The following is a 17,219-nucleotide window of genomic DNA, read 5'->3' as shown; positions in this document are numbered from 1 at the left end:
AAGAGAATGGGGAGAATATATGCAAAAAAATTTAACTGTTCTCAGTAATTATATTGGTGATGATATTTTTCATATTGTTATTCTGAAACTATTGTATATTTAGTGTAGGATAAAGCAAGCGAATAATTATGGGATATTCTTATTTCATCATCTCCTGTGTCTTTGAGAATCAGGATTCTCCGTGGGAAGAAAGGAGGTACAGATGAAATATAAAAGAGGCTAATGTGTAGAATATTCCACTGTCCTGATACTGGATTGGAAATATCACTTTAAACTAAGAAGTAACATAGCTGTCCATATGCTCTCTCCACTGAAGAGGCTGACAACCAATGACTAGCCTAGTAATTGTGAGCATTCCTAGCATTTAGATTCTTGTCTTGAATTGTCATTTCCCATTTAAAGAAACCAGGGCGTTTGGGAGAAATGGCAGAGTCCAGGTGTGTGGCAGGTATGTACAAAATGACCCCGGAACCTTGTGTCCTATCAGATAGCAGGAACACTATTAAATATTACCAGGGTCATGTCAAAAGGCCCCAGGAGCTCATATGAAGAGCCTCTCAATGACCAAAGATGGGGCATTAGAGCTTCAAAAAGAAGAATAATTGCAATTCATTGAAATCCAAACAATACTTTAAACCTACAAGTTCACAATGATACTACAGTTTTTAAAAAGCCTAACTGGTTACCTTTGAAAGATGATAGGAAACCAGCTCATTATCTTGAAAACTGATAAATTACAGGAAAAGAAACAGGCATTTACCTTACTTTTCTTATTTGAGCTGTACCAAATTGTAAGGGGAAACATCTCTTTAAAAAGATTTCCAATTAAGAAATGAAAAGGAAGTGATATAATTAGAATGTCACCATTTTGCTGCTGCCAATCTGAATAGATCAAGGCGTTATTGAGCATTAGAGGGTCACAAAAGCAGAGACAACCAGCCATTATGAGCCTTCTGTTGAAAGAACACACCACCAAAGGGATAGAATATGAGGTTGGTTAAGCCTCTGGGCCCAGCAGCAAATATAATCAGTTCTGCTAAAATGTGACATGTGTGTTCCTAAAAAATCACTGCACTATGCAAAATCATGCAGTGAAAATTAAAGGACTTACAGCAAAAATGACATTAGAAGTACACCACCTTCTCGGTGACACATTAAAAAACAAATAGCGGGGTTTGAGTTGTCCTGGGTGGTGCTGCAGGGACAGTTACTGGACATTGTATGTCCTCCCATGGCCCACTGGGTGGACTGTGGGAGAGTGTGGGCTATGGTGTGGACCATTGACCATGAGGTGCAGCAGTGCTCAGAGATGTATTCACCAAGTGCAATGAATGTCTCATGATGATGGAGGAGGTGGTTATGGGGGGAGCAGTGGGGTGAGAGGGGTGGGGGTATATGGGGATCTCATATTTTTTAATGTAACATTAAAAAAATAAAGACAAAAAATAAACAATAAAAAATAGTAATCTATTAAAAAGCAATAACACAGTTTTATATAGTTAGATGATTAAGAAATACAAATTATACAACAAATGTTGCATTATATTTTGAAACAGACCTGAGGTTGGCTTGTGAAATTGGGTGTTTTAGTTTGCTAAAGGCTGCCAACGCAATATACCATAAATGGGTTGGCTTTTACTATGGGGATTTGTTACCTTATAGCTTACAGTTTTGAGGCTGAGAAAAATGTCAAGGCTTCAGGCGAAACTGTCTCCCCAAAGATCAGCTGCCAGAGATCCTAGACCCCTGCCACATGACAGGGCACAGTGGCGGCATCTGCCAATCCTGCCTTCTCCTCCAGGCTCTCTTGCTTTCAGCTTCTTGCTCATGGCATTCTCTCTGCTCCTCTGGCTCTCTCTTTCCCAGATTCCATTTATTTCAGCTTCTGGCTTCTGAGACTTTCTCTCTCAGCTTCTGGGAGTTTCTCTCTGTGTCTATGGCCTTTTATCCATCCCATTTATAAAGGACTCCAATAAGAGGACTAAGACCCACCCTGGGCTATGCCTTACTGAAGTAATCTGAGCAAATGGCCCTTAACCAAATCTAATCTAATCATAGGGTCCCACCTGTTAATAGATTCATACCCACAGGAATGAGCCAAATTAAGAACATAATTTTCTCAGGTTAATGAAAAGACTAAAACTACCATGGTGGGCATATAAGGGTTGCTGCTTGCAAGTTTTGAAGTGGTGGAAAGAGGGTTCTCTGATGTTGGATGAAAATTGTAATGCCAGATGTGGATGGGTATGGCTCCTAAGACACTATAAACTGAAGTAGCTGGTAAATGTTTGAGATGTATGTGTTCCTATGCAGTTCCATTCAGCTGGGTGCAGTTTTCTACAATCACGTAGTATTTCACACAGAGGAAATTGTGCATAAGCAAAGGTGAAATTCACTCTGCTCAAGTCCTTCCCTAATATATCAGTCAAGTTGGAACAAATCTGCATTTCCAAAACAAGTGTAGCAGAACTGACAGAGGACAGAGAAACAGGTTGAACTATATCATGTGTGTGCAGTCAGGAAGCTCTAGACTGTAGGAAACTGTAGAAGTTAAATAGGACAGTCCTTTAACAGATAAAGTGTAAGGAAAAGAAAGGAATGGAGGTAGAACCTGCAGATTAAGAGAGACTTAAAAGGCATAGCAAGTTTTAAAAAATGGACAAGATTAAACTATTGTGATTAGTGATGCACATGTGGATGAAAAAAAACTATAAAGAAACATTTATGAAGTGATTATATAACAGGAGAAAGATTACTTTTGAGGGAAGAGAAGGGCTTAAGGACTTCTGGAGAGGCTGGCAAAGTTTTGTTCATTTGCCGGAGGGGTAATTTAAAAGGGTGTTAACTTTATAATAACTTTAAACATACATTAGTTTTCTGTGGCTTTTTTTTTTTGTATCTTTATTTTAATACAATAAAGAGGTTGTTTTTTAAACCAACTTTTTGAACTGATGGTCAGAATGAAAAGGAAAAGTAATAGCTAGATTCCTTCTAAATTCAAGTGGAAATAGCTTTATCAAATGAAAACATACAAGTGACATCATTCATTTATTCATTCGTAAAACATTTATTAGATGCCTAGAAAAGAAAGATGATCTTGTTGTAGAGAAATCAGGTGTGCGCGGTATTGAAGGCCAGGACACAAGAACTCTGAGAAGGAAGTTGATTTATTTCAACTGGCCAGACTTGGGACTCTTGTCCTAATAATAACCGAATAGCCTTTTTCAGACTTTTTTATACAGAGGAAATAGGATTAGGGAGACAAACGGTGATTGTATGCAAACAGACTTTTTGTTAGTTTCTTCAGTGTTTTATCTGAGTATCAGATAGGTTATTTCCTCCAGATGTGTTTGATTTAACACATATTCCCCACATTCCAAGCCAGCTTGGATTTAGCATATCTTCCACATTCCGTCTGGATGCAACCTTGAATACACATTCAGTCTTACATCCTTTCTGAACATTCAAAGACTATAGGGCCTATATTGCTTATTTGGACTTTTAGGGACTCGGTACACTTGGAAACAATTTTGAATTTATGCACAGGCTATATCAATCTGTCCAAGTTTCTACTCTCAAGGATTTTAGTGTTTTCATTCAGACAGATGTTTAAACAGATAAACTACAGGTGCCGTGCCACTCGCTGTTACAGAGGAAGGAATAGAATGCTGTGTGAAAGAAAAACTGCCTGGGGAAGTTGGGGGAGGTAGCACAGAGAAGGTAGCTTTCGAGCTGGGTCTCAGAATAAGACACTGCAGATGGAAAAGGACATTCCTAGAACAAGCTTTCTTGTCTTCCTTAATCCTAATGAGAATCTACCACACCTCTCTCCACCCCATAGTCATTACCAGATTCTCTTTCTGCTTGGAGACACAGTCTTAGAAAGAACTCGGGCCTCTGTCCAGTAGGAAACTGATCTCTTGGCTAATTCCATCCATGGGCAGATCCTCACCTGCCTGTCTGGATACCCCTGTGCCTCCATTTGTAATCTCTTACTCCTAGCCTTGGGCTGCTGAGGGATTAGTCTCCAGATGGAGACCTTGCTGCCCTCTGGTCAGCCTGCACGCTGACTGGTGTCCAGAGGTCCAGTGTATTCAGTGAGACATTCCTTAGTTTGCCTGGCAGCACAGATTTGGAACTTCGGTAACCAATCTAGTGGGAAGGAGGAATGTTCCAAAAGGAAAAATGAGTGACTATTAGAGAGCCTGGCTCATATTCATACTGCCCATACTCATACTGCTAAAGCAAGGGTTTCTCTCCTTCACTGACCCCCCTGTGGAACGTTGCTACATTTGAGGGTCAGACCTTCCTCAGCTTTTGTCTCTTTGGGCTCTGTCTCCATGAGATACAGAATTAAAACCCGAAGCTTCGGCTTGAAAGTAGATGAAATTATTAAGATTGTATGCATGTTTTCAAAATAGAACTATACAACACAAAGAGTGAACCCTAATGTAAACTATGGACTGCAGTTTATGAAATAATTATGAAAATATTCCAGAAAAAAAAAGAATAAAAGAAGTGATGATCATAAAACTCGTTTTTATTGAGCTTAATGGCATGAATTTAAAAGAATGAAAAATGACATAATTTAATTATATGATTGTTTTAAAAATGGATTCATCTTTTCCTTTTTTTTTTTTCTTTTGGGAGGCCAGGAATTGAACCTTGGACCTCGTGCATGTGAACCAGGTGCTCAATGACTGAGCTACACCTGCCCTCCTCCTTTAAAAAAAAAAAAAAAGGGAAAAGTTTTTTTTTTTAAAGATTTATTTATTTCTCTCCCCTTCCCCCTCTCCACCCCGGTTGTCTGTTCTCTGTGTCTATTTGCTGCATTTTCTTTGTTTGCTTCTGTTGTTGTCAGTGGCACGGGAGTTTCTCTTTGTTGCGTCATCTTGTGTCAGCGCTCCATGTGTGCGGCACCATTCCTGGGCAGGCTGAACTTCCTTTCGCGCTAGGCGGCTCTCCTTACGAGGAGTACTCCTTGCGCGTGGGGCTCCCCTACGTGGGGGACACCCTTGTGTGGCAGGGCACACCTTGCGCGCATCAGCACTGTGCATGGGCCAGCTCCACACGGGTCAAGGAGGCCCGGGGTTTGAACCGCGGACCTCCCATGTGGTAGACGGACGCCCCAACCACTGGGCCAAGTCCACCGCCAGAAAAGTTGTTTTGCGTTGTTTTGAATCCACTTTATACCTTCTAAAGCCCTAAGTAAATAGCCTCTCTGCTTGGGCACATTTCATCTTCTGGTTTGTGTGTGGATTATTCCTGAAGGTTCTGCTTGTGCTTTTTCCCTGGGGGAAACGCTCACAAGAGAATGGTCTCCAAATCAAGCCTATTTATCTACCACTTGTCTCACTCCTCCATTTAGGCCTCACCAAAGAGAGAGGGTAAAAATCCCTCTAGTGGATTCTGCTCTGTTTAAATAAACCTCAAGAGAGGCCTAGCCCTTCTATCCGTGCCATTTATGACCATAGGGTAGGTTTTCCTGTCATGAGTGCAAAGCAGCTTGATTTAGTTGGTTTTAAAAATTATACACGAAATGTATCACACTTTACTCTTTATATTAGGAATAGCAGGGCAGTTTACATTAATCAATACTTTTCTAAAAATGTATAGCTTTTGAATTTTAGAACTTCATGGAAGCTTAGAGAGCATTGTAAATAGGCAGAAAGAAGGAGTTGGAAAGATTGAGAAATACAGAGGTGGACAGATGATCAAAGAAAGAGACAGCTGGCAAAAAAGAACATTTATCTATAGTAATATCTCATGTATATAGAGCTAATTAGTGTTAACATAGTTCTTTTTTACATATAATATCATTTGATTCAGATAAAAATCATCTAAGGTGGGCAGGGTTGGGCTGTTACCCTCGTTTTTTACAGAAGGGGAAAAAGAGATTCAGCTCAAATGACTTGTCCAGGATGCTTTTGGACTCATGTCCTCCCCCAAAGACAGACAGAGAGCTCAGAAGGACAGACAGAAAGAAGAAAGACATAGATCTGTAGAGAAAAGGGAAAAGTCAAGGCCCTGATTCACTGGTTTAAAAATAACCACTGTACTTTGTTCTTTTTTTAAAAAAAAGATTTATTTATTTATTTAATTCTTCCCCTCCCCGGTTGTCTGTTCTCTGTGTCTCTTTGCTGCATCTTGTTTCTTTGTCCGCTTCTGTTGTCATCAGTGGCACGGGAAGTGTGTGCGGCGCCATTCCTGGGCAGGCTGCACTTTGTTTTGCGCTGGGCGGCTCTCCTTACGGGGCGCACTCCTTGCGCGTGGAGCTCCCCTACGCGAGGGACACCCTACGTGGCAGGGCACTCCTTGCGCGTATCAGCACTGCGCATGGCCAGCCCCACACGGGTCAAGGAGGCCCGGGGTTTGAACCGCAGACCTCCCGTGTGGTAGATGGACCCTCTAACCACTGGGCCAAGTCCGTTTCCCTCTACTTTGTTCTTAAATAACTGCCACAACCTCTCATAAAGTTGATCAATTCTCAGAGTTTGGAAGTAGACTATTCCTTGAAATTCTCTCTTTTCATTCAATAGAGTAAATCTCTTACTGAAAATTGGGGAATGTGGTCTCTCATTGTACTGCCTGATGGAATAACATCTCCACCCTGTGGCCCATCAGACATTGCTTCTAAACTCAAAGCTGGGTTGTATTCCTGCCCCCATTCCCCCATTAGATCGTTCCCTTGTCTGTCTGCTCATTGTCTTTGCTTGTTGTATCTGCTCATTATGTCTGCTCGTTGACTGCTGGTCTACTTTAGGAGACACTGAGAACCAAACCAGGATTTCCCATGTGGGAGATGGGTGCCCAGCTGTTTGAGTCCCATCCGCTCCCCTAGCTGCGTTGCCTTTTAAGTTCAAGTTCAGGGAAGCAGACCTGGCTCAACTGATAAGAGTGTCCACCTACCATATGGGAGGGTCCAGGGCCTCCTGAACAGTGTGATGAGCTGGCCCACGTGCAAAGCTGAGATGCACAAGGAGTGCCTTGCTGTGCAGGGATGCCCCACATGGAGTGCTCCATGCACAAGGAGTGCGCACTGCAAAGAGAGCCACCCCACGTGAAAAAAAGCATAGCTCACCCAGGAGTGGCGCTGCACACACGGAGAGTTGACTTAGCAAGATGACGTAACAAAAAAGACACGCAGTTTCCTAGTGCCACCGAGGGTGCAAGCGAACACAGAAGAACACATGGGGGGTGGGGGAGGGAGGGAAAGGGGAGAGATAAAATAAATCTTTAAAAAAACAAACTTCAAGTTCAAAACTGAAGGATGAAATTGAGGTTCCTCATTCCTATTATTAGATTATAAACAACATACCTTTTCTTAGGTTTAAGAGGTTACCTAAAATAATACTCATCTATTAATACTTTGTTTTTATAATTAATAGAATTAAACAATTTTAATAACTTAATTTTATACATAAATTTGTGGAAAATGAAGTATACCAGAACATTATTGAAGTTTATCTGCAGGACTTATGTCATGGAATGCTGTTTAGGTGAAAAGCTCTTAAAATGAGTTTCTTTTGGTAACGTGCAACAAAACCCTTTGGAATGGGATCCTGGATGGACTAGGCTTATCCAGAACTGAATAGTTCTTTTCTTTTTTTAAATTTACCTTTCTCAAGCTAACATAGTAAATTAAAAAGAATGAACAAATGATATTTCAAGTAAGTGGATTAATTTATAAATCAGTCAATTTAGAGCTCAGTGTTTTTTAAATGAAGAACTGTCTTGTTTTAATCTGGTTCCCAATAGAAAACAAAAGAGACAAATCAATAACTTTTCCCTCTTCTCAAGCAAATTCCATCTACTAGGTTGTCTATGAGTTGTCCCATTCTAATGAAATAAGGTTTCACAAACAAGACTACAGTTCGTATATACAGAGAAAGACTAACCATTTTTATTCTCTACTGGGTAGTTGGGGAAAACCATTAAAATTGGTCCAATTCAGTTTAAAACATTAACTAATGTAATAATTTAAACTTTATATCAAACTATTTACACTCTTTATTGGTGGCAGCCCAGGAACTGCCTCAAGGGAGTGCTGGCAAAGCTGCAGTATTGAAGTGCTATGGAATTTGTGCCACCTCTTTGTCTTGCCTTGAAGAACAGGATAGGTTAACAGAGGTGTGTGCCCACATCACTCTAGGACAGAGCCCTGTGACACGGTATTAGAGGGGGCTTTTTTTTTTTTATGATTCATGGTAGCACCATTTCTAAAAAATCATTCATGGTAGTGCCATTTTTTTTTATCATTCACAGTGTCTTTTTTTATGATTCATGGTAGTCTAATTTTTTAAATGAATTATGGAGTATTGTTTATGATTCATGGTAATATCTTTTTTTTTTTTAATGATTTACTAGAGGGAGCATTTTTAATGATGGAAGCAGACAAAGCTTGATGAGTGATTCTGTCAGCAGAAATTTGCAGTCATGCAGGGGCCAGGAGGGTTCAGCTGAACTGGGGCCACCGAAGGCCAGGGGCGTTTCAGATGTGCCGGAGGGGAGGGGCTATTGTGACCTGGTAGCAAGTCTTGATCTGAGCATTCTGCTGGAACAGGTTGCCCTTCCTATTGCCTTGACTGCCCGCAGCTCTCGAGGGCCCTGCAGACGGCTCTGAGCCTCTGCCAGTGACCGCTGGACCCTGACCCAGGCCCTGCACCCTGCAGTCACTGTACAGTCACCTGAGCCCTGTGAAGGCCCATGGAAGGCTCTTCTGCTCTCAACTCAATGTCCTTGCCACAAGGAAGGCAGGCTCAGGAGTGCAACTCTCATCACGTCATTCAGCCTTTTTAATGACGTTGGCTGGAGCGCTCCCCTGCAGAGCTGTCTTGTAGGGAACCAGACAAGGACATCTCTCTTCCCTTGTCCCCTCAACTTCCCTCACTCCCTGGGATGTACTTATCTAACCATTTGCTTTACTCTCCTCTCCCTTCTTTTCCCCACAGTCCCTTCAAGGGGAGGACTTTGCTTTTACACCACCTACATTACATCATCCTCCTTCCAGCCCAGGGTGGCAAACGCTTGACTTAGCCATGATAAATGCAAGAAAGTTCATGGGAGGGACTAAGTGAGTCATTCAGAGTTGGCCCTTCCTGGTTAAATGGGAACTAGCGGTGTTTAGAAAATCCTTTCTCTCAACCATGCCTGGTTCTCATACTGTCTTCTTCACAGATCCTATCTGAATGTTAGAAGCTGAATATTAAACCTTTCTTTCTCCATGTAATAATAATCCTAGTCTTCCCCACCAACCAATGTACATAGATGGCTTGGCTGACTAGGGAAAAGGTCATTTATATGAAAAGACAAAAGGAAAAATGCACTAATATATATTTTAAATACTTTGTTATCCTTGTTACATTAAGGAGACCAGTTTCTTAATATTAGCTTGTCCATCTAATGCGCTAATAGCGACAGCACTTGAAATCCATCTGTCCAATTCCTAGAGCACCTTGGCTTTAAGTAAAGGGAGCATAAACAGCACAGAACCCGATGCACTGTCAGTATTCAATAACGAATGACCATTGAAAGTTATACAGAAGTACTTTTTGTTAGAAACAAGAACTGAAGATTATTTAAGGGCTACTCATCTTTTTAAACTGTGAGATATAGCCTACAGATAGACAAGTGCATATGTACATTTACAAAAATTATAAAGTAAATCTCCATATTACCACCACCCTTGTCAAGAAATAAACTTCCACGTGACAGAAGCCAGAAGCTCTCCCACCAATCTGTCCATCCTCAGTTTCAACTCCATCTCCCTCCTAGAGGTAACCACTAGCCTGACTTTTTCCTTGCTCAACCTCATATGCATTCCTAAACAACAGTTAAATTTTGCCTATTTTTGAACTTTATATAAATGGAATCCTACTATTACACCTTGTTTCTTTTGTTCATCACTTCCTGTGATTCATCCATGCTGTGCATATTCTCATTGTAATTTTCTCGTTTTCACTATAGTTTAATATTATGAATATACCACAAGTATGTATCCATTCTACTATTGATGAAAACTTGATTATTCATTCCTAACATCACATGTGCAATCGTGTTTCAAAATTATGTATTTATTAAAGCAGCAGTTTAAAAATGCAAGGCAGCACACTTCATTTACTTTTATGTAACAAATAAATGGTGAATACCTTTCTTCTTAAAAATTATATTAAAATTAAAGCAGTAGTTAAAAAAAATAGATATTGCAGAACTCAGATCAGATCTGACTTTATAAAACTGTCCTGAAATAAAGAAAACAAAAACTGTCCTGAGAAAATTATATGGAAATTTCCCAAGTTGTCTGATTTTTTTTTTTTTTGCGAGAGAGAATCTCAAGGCAGTTTTCCCATACTTGTAGTAATTGCTTCGATTATAAGCATCCAAATCAGCTTTGTTTTAAATAAATGCAGGAAAGTGATTTTAATCAGCATACAAACCCTGCTTTCTGTATTAAGCAAAAAGGTTACATTTCCTCCTCAATGTTGTATGTTATAAATGATGCCAGTTTTAACCACAGAATAGGAACTATTGCTCTGTGTCTTCCTGTAATTGCCATAGCAGGCAGAAACTCATGGGTCACAGGCAATGAAAGGGGAGGATGCTGAATTTCTACCATACCCTGTAGACTTCCTCAGAGTTTTTTACTCTGTTAAAAGTCCATGCTTCAGTTATCATGAACTAAAAATACGATTATTATTAATTATGCTGGTTTAGTCAGTCCTCAAATTTAGATTTTTCTTTTTTCTCAGCTATCAGAAAACCATTTTTGTTTCTCCTTACTTCAAAACATATCTTATAGATTGTCTAAAATTTTCTTTTCCATTCAGAGTTGCTCATAGATTAATCACCAGTAGTTATTATCCCACCCAGACCATTTTAATGGGGAAAAAAGGAAAAATGGCAGTTGATTTAAGGATCAAGGTTTTCCCCCCTGCCTCCAAGAAAATCAATTATGTGAGTAGCCTAAATTTAAATTTTTTCTACAATTCAGAAGTGTTCAGCCCAGTCCTTAGTGCTTAGGAAGTAGTAGGCATTCAGTAAATGTTTGCAGATTGAACAACTGTTGAATGAAACCTAGGAATTTCCATTCTCCATTTTAATACTAGGAATTTCCATTCTCCACTTTAATACTGTTACTTGTGGGCCATTTTTCAGTAAAACCCTCTAAAATAAAATTGTTCTTCTGAACCCCATTGTGCCATTGACTTAGTGAGCAGCAGGCTGCTGCGTGGCTGGCGGCCCACTTTCCTCCCCAGGTGGGCACCTCCCGACCACCCTAGTGCTGGGAAACGGGCTCCAGTGTCCCCGTCCTAATGTGCCTAAAACTACAGGTCATGTCAGGTTTATATGGGAAGGGTCACCACGACTTGTTGTTCTAGCAAAGGCCCCGCCAGTGCCTGTGGAGGGAACAGGAAGGGGAAGGAAGGCTAACCCCGCGAGGGCTGGACGCTCCCCAGGAGCCACTGTGTGGGCTCCCTCAGCCTAGGGCCCCAAGGTCCCCAGAAACATCTGTACTTACAGAATTGATAACAGTCATTCACTTTTCATACACGTTTTCTTCAATTCCATACATTTAAAACGTGCAAGTCAAGGTCAACCTACACATTTTAAAACAACCTTTCAAGCAGTGGTTTTCGGATTGCCCTCTACTTGTCCCATGGGGTCCTGAAGAGCTCTTCAGCAGATGAGAAGGCTCTGGGCCCTTTCAGCTTTTTTGCACATGGGCTTTCACATGGGTTGCCTTTTAAAAATACAGGTATTTATGATGAACTGCTTTAAAAGTTCCCCCATAATCATAGACTTTTGGGTAAAAATGTTTCAACTCTATACATTTTCTTTCCTGCTACTTACAGAATTCAAGAAAAATTACTCATCGTATCCAAAAGCAATGACAAAATACTATTTTCAGATGTTAAAAACTCCCTGAATCTTTGCTTTGGGCCAATTTCCATTCCTCCTGATTTGCTGTGAAATGAATGGATTATTTCTATAGTCCACAGAAAACGAATATGGAGTGTGGATGTAATTATGTAGATACATTTGTACAAAAATGTCTCATTTGCATTTCTTAAGATTTCAAAGGTCTTTATTCAGTTTGCATTTTAACAAGCTAAAAGTAACCACCACAGATATAATTGTGATTTGCTTATGTAACAGGAATAGTCATCAATTGCAGTTTAGTAATCTTATTGACAGTTAGTACTCCTATCTCTCAACTATTCTCAGAATTTTTTTAAGTGATTTAATTTTTCTCCTACCACTTCCTTCTTTGTATTTGAACTTGGAGGCAAATCTTATTTCACGCTGGGAATGGTATTTCTTGAAAATGGTAACCATGATAAGCACTGTTCAATTCTTTTTACTTATTAATTTACATTAAAAAAAAAAGGCATCCCATAAATTCTGGTCAATCCATATAAGGTTTGAGATTAGAACTTATTTAAAGACTGCTAAAAATAAGCATAAATTAATTTCCTTTTATCATCAACATTTAGGGACACACATGTGACAAGTCCAGTGCTTGGAGGCCCTGGGGCAACAGTTACAATGAGACCAGGTCCCTGCCTTCATCTACTAGAGAGGAAACAACAATATAAACAAATAACTACAAGTAATAATTATGTACTTAAGGACTACAATAAGATGTAGAGGAAGGATCAGACTTGAAAGAATTCTCAGAGGCGGTGTTTGAGTCTGCTGCCAAAACAGCATGCGAAAGTTTGCTGACCTCTAAATTATTATTATTTTTTAGGCAAGCAGAGAGTTTATTGAAGGGGGGTGTAAAATAAGAAAACAGAAATACACTTTTAGAGTATAAGGTGGGCATTCTCAAGGGAATGAAATACCAAGTTCTGCCCAGGAGTCCCCTGTTTTAGGGGGGTGCGGTGTACAGGACTCCAGGGTCTGTGCCAGTTGGCATATATGAGACAAATCAGGGAAGCTTTATTAGGTGATTTAATTCTCTTGGAGGATTAGGGTATGCTGTCCATCGTTTTTTGTTTTTTTAATTTTCTGTATCTTTTTTTATTGTTTTTTTAAAATAAATAAATCACACAAAACGTTATCATTAAAAAATGTAAGAGGTTACCATGTACCCCACTCCCCAACCCCCTGCTTCTCCCACATCAACAACCCCTTTATTCTTAAAGACTAAATACTTCCTTTAAAGAGTGAATACTTCCTTTTACTAAATACTTCCTTTTAGCACACTTGTTTTTAGTTATGCTAACTATAAACCAAAGATACGTGTTCAAATGGTTCTAATAAGATTTTACAGCTTATCTTTTTTAACAGCCCCTTAGTGAAAGTAATCTGAAACAGAATATTTACAATTTGGAATGTATCAATAAATAAGATTCAGATTGTTACCAAGGGTTCTATTTGTGCCTTACATGTTATAATCAAACAAAATAATAGAAACAGTTCAATAACCTACTGATTATTGTCTTTCCTAGATGAAAACTTTTCAGTTCCTCATAATAAAAGGGGAATTCTTGGAATGGTCAACAAAGGCCGTCACAGCAATGGGTCACAATTCTATATCACACTACAACCAGCTCCCTACCTAGATAGAAAATACGTGGCTTTTGGGTACGTACATTGTATGCTTGTCTATATAATATTCCTGTGTGTAAAATGTGATTGGAAAGATTTAGGCAAGTATAGTGTGTAGTCTTTGGGTAGCTAAAGATAGGATTTAAAAGCAAAAAGTAAAAAAATAATAAATGAGAGGGAGCCGATATAGTTCAGTGGTTAAGCGCCAGCTTCCCACATAAGAGATAAGAGGTCTCGGGTTCAATTACCAGCCCCAGTACCTCAAAAAAAAAAAAAAAAAAAAAAAAAAAAAAAGATGAGAAACATATTTAGAAATCAGTATTTCACAAGAAACTTGCTTTCTGAAAACAGACCATTTGGGTACAGCCGTTACAATGATCTATCTATCTCTTGATCTATCTATCCATCTGTCCATCTGTCCATCCACCCAACCATCTTTCTGTCTTCAACCTTAAGGATATTATTAATTCTTAATTACTATAAATCATATCATGGTGTTTAATAATGTAGATATATTTAGACGTAGATAGTGAGGAGGTAAAACCTTAGTAATTGTCCTTGAACAACATGGAGAGTGAAATGAAAACTATCCAAATTACAAGTAGCTCTTTTTACTAAACAATTTTAAATATGGAAATATCTCAAACAATAATTGTAAGAATATTCTTAGCATGATATTTATTGACATGTGGACCTAAAATGGATGTTGAACATATTTTTCATATCTCTAATTACTGAAGTGAATATAAGATGAAGCTTAATTTATCCTTCCTGAAATGATATATAAAGTGCTTAGAATTTTGCTGAATAGCTATTAGATTACTCCAGCCAGCCCATAAGCTAGGTATTGACTCTTTAGCCCATGAAGAAATTTCATGTCAGTGTCAATTTTAACCACAAATACTCCTTCTGTGTGATTGTTTCGGTGATATTCCTAGTTTGAGAGAGTTGGAAGCATATTTTCATCCAAAGGGTAATTTTTTTAAGGAGATGATTTTATATTGGTAGATACATATTTTAAACTAATGTGTTATCTTCAGTTTCCCTGGTCCTAAATAAAACTGTATTCTGGTTGTGAAAATGCATACCTGAATTACTTTTAAATCCAAATAACTGTTGCCATTTCTTGGAGCATTTAAAGATCTTCCTATCGTCTTGCCAGTCTTTCCACCCTTTACCAACTGCTTAGTTGATCCTTTCTTTCTCTGCTAAAGGCATCTTTCTCAAACACAAATCTGACTACTTTTAAACTTTTAATGCCTCCATTACCACTTCCATTCACCCCAGAAGCACAGAAACTAAAGTCTAGAGTGGCCTTCCTGGTCCTTCAGTATCTCGCCCCTTCTGTTTTTGGCCTGCACATCTGCCATCCTTCTGACTCATTCTTTCAGCCAGCATTTTACTAAGCGCCTGCTCTGTGCCTATCGTGGTGCCCAGCGCTGGGAAAAAAACAATGAGGCACAATTCCTTCTCTGGCAGCTTTTAGTCTAATAGGAAAGACATGTCAGAAAACTAACAGTACAAGGCAGGGAGCCATGAGCTATGCACGTTCTGTGAAGGGTGCGTTGTCATACAGGAGAGAGGGGAAAGAAAACACCCTCCTTCCTCGCTGGTCAGATTGACCCCAGATTCTTACAGGATGGCAGTGGAGTGGAGGAGTGCTTGGTATGGGTTTGTTTGTTTGTTTGTTTATTTATCTTCCCCTCCCCCTCCCTGCCCTGCTGTTTTTGCTGTCTGTGTCCATTTGCTATGTGATCTCCCGTATCTATTTCTCTTTTTGTCTTCTCATCTTTCTCCTCTAAGATTTTCCATCTGGTTTTGTTTTTTTCTCTCTTCATTTTATTATTTTTTTAATGTTATATTCAAAAAATATAAGAGGTCCCCATATACCCGCCACCCCCCTCACCCCACTCCTCCCACATCAACAACCTCTTTCATCATCATGGCACATCCATTGCATTTGATGAATACATTTTGGAGCACTGCTGCACCACATGGGTAATGGTTTACATTGTAGTTTACACTCTCCCCCAGCCCACTGAGGGGGCCATGGCAGAACATACAATGTCCAGCATCTGTCCCTGCAGCACCACCCAGGACAACTCCAAGTCCTGAAAATGCCCCACATCATATCTCTTCTTCCCTCTCCCTACCCTCAGCAGCTACCATGGCCACTTTCTCCATATCAGTGCTACATTTTTTTTCCATTACTAATCACAGTGGTTCCAGAATAGAATATCAGTAAGTCTACTCTAATCCATACTCTATTCCTCCATCCTGTGGACCCTGGGATGGTGATGTCCACTCCACCTCTATATTGAGAGGGGGTTTAAATTCCACATGGATGATGGATGCAATTCTCCTGCTTGCAGTTGTAGGCACTCTTGGCTCCCTGGTGTGGTGGTTGATCTTCTTCACCTCCCTGTTAGCTGGCCGGGGTAAGTCCAATAAACTAGATGGTAGGAGGTGCAAGTCTCCTGAGGCTCAGGGCCTGGCTGTCACATGGACAGTCCAGAGATTCAGGTTTCCTGAGTATACACCAACCCCAGCTCCAACTGCAGGTCCAGTAAAGGAGACAAAAGAGGCATGTGTATAAAGGTCACATCTGAGTCCAACTCCATCACACTCAGGAACACAAACTCCAAAGTAGGGCCAACTGATATGGCACTGAACTCCAGAGCCATCTGCCATGACCATAGAACCTGTGGGTCTCTGTAGTCCTCAGGAGAACCAATACCTGGAGGTGTATCTACTTTGGTTGGCTCTGGGACCTTGCTGAGGTATGCATAAGTGCGACCCCTCTGATGACCTCCTGACTCTTTTTTGGAGACTCATAGCCATATAACTCATTTGTCCTTTATATTTCCCCCTTTTATTCAAGGTCAAAAAGCAGTTTTTAACATCTGATATTACATGTAGTCTGAGATATTCTGCTGGTCTGAGTTGACCCTTTTAGTCAAGGTCTTTTTCTAGTTACATCATCGTCTGGTGCTTGGTAGTAATCCCTCGGGGCCAGGGAGGCTCATCCCTGGGAGTCATGTTCCATGCTGGGGAGAAGGTAATGTATTTACATGCTGAGTTTGGCTTAGAGAGTGGCCGCATTTGACCAACATGGAGGCTCTCAGGAGGTAACTCTTAGGCACCCTGCATCTCTAGGTCTAGTTCATATTTCAGGCGCACAGGCTCATAAGCATAGTCATCAGTATCAAGAGCTCATTGTTGGACCCTCCTTCCTTATTGGTCTTTGCCGTTGGACTTGGGGGATTGTTGCTGTTCCATTGGGGAATGTGATAGAGCTCCCCTGGCTAGGAACTCAGCATTCCCTCAATTGTTGTTTTTAACTGTAACCACTATGAAGATATCCAAACATTTTTATGTACCCTGTATACATGCCTTGGAGAACTCCCTCCCAACCATGTGCCCCCCATCAATAACACCCCACACCAGTGTTTCTCCTCTGCCATAGTTGAACCTCTCTGTGGTCCAAACTTCTTTAAAAATGAAGCCTAATATTTTGCCAGTTTCCCTTAATAGTAAAATGGATTATAGTGATGGGTTTAAAGGTTAGGTATAAAATACATACTAATTTAGAAAAATTAAATAAAGTAAAAATAAACTGGGGTATCAAAAAATGAAAAAAATGAAAAAGCTTTGTTTTTGACGTT

At 40.0% G+C, this 17,219-nt stretch overlaps 1 protein-coding gene across 4 annotated transcripts in view; it reads left to right on the top strand.

Moving 5' to 3' along the window:
• PPIL6 (peptidylprolyl isomerase like 6) overlaps positions 1-17,219 on the top strand; it is a 41,615-nt gene that overhangs the window by 16,299 nt on the left and 8,097 nt on the right. For 2 of the 4 annotated variants that reach the window (XM_004468399.3, XM_012529001.4), the window contains one exon: positions 13,455-13,590. The exons of 1 other annotated variant lie outside the window; for it this stretch is intronic. In XM_004468399.3, the coding sequence (XP_004468456.1) occupies positions 13,455-13,590 (136 nt within the window). Of the gene's footprint in view, positions 1-10,826; positions 10,954-13,454; positions 13,591-17,219 lie in introns of those variants that run through there. One more of the 4 variants, XR_009188011.2, reaches the window with a different exon arrangement.

The sequence above is a fragment of the Dasypus novemcinctus genome, chromosome 11, assembly GCF_030445035.2.
Source record: "Dasypus novemcinctus isolate mDasNov1 chromosome 11, mDasNov1.1.hap2, whole genome shotgun sequence".
Classification (NCBI taxonomy): domain Eukaryota; kingdom Metazoa; phylum Chordata; class Mammalia; order Cingulata; family Dasypodidae; genus Dasypus; species Dasypus novemcinctus.
The sequence above is the reverse complement of the archived record's forward strand: the minus strand, read 5'-3'. Positions and strand labels throughout refer to the sequence as shown.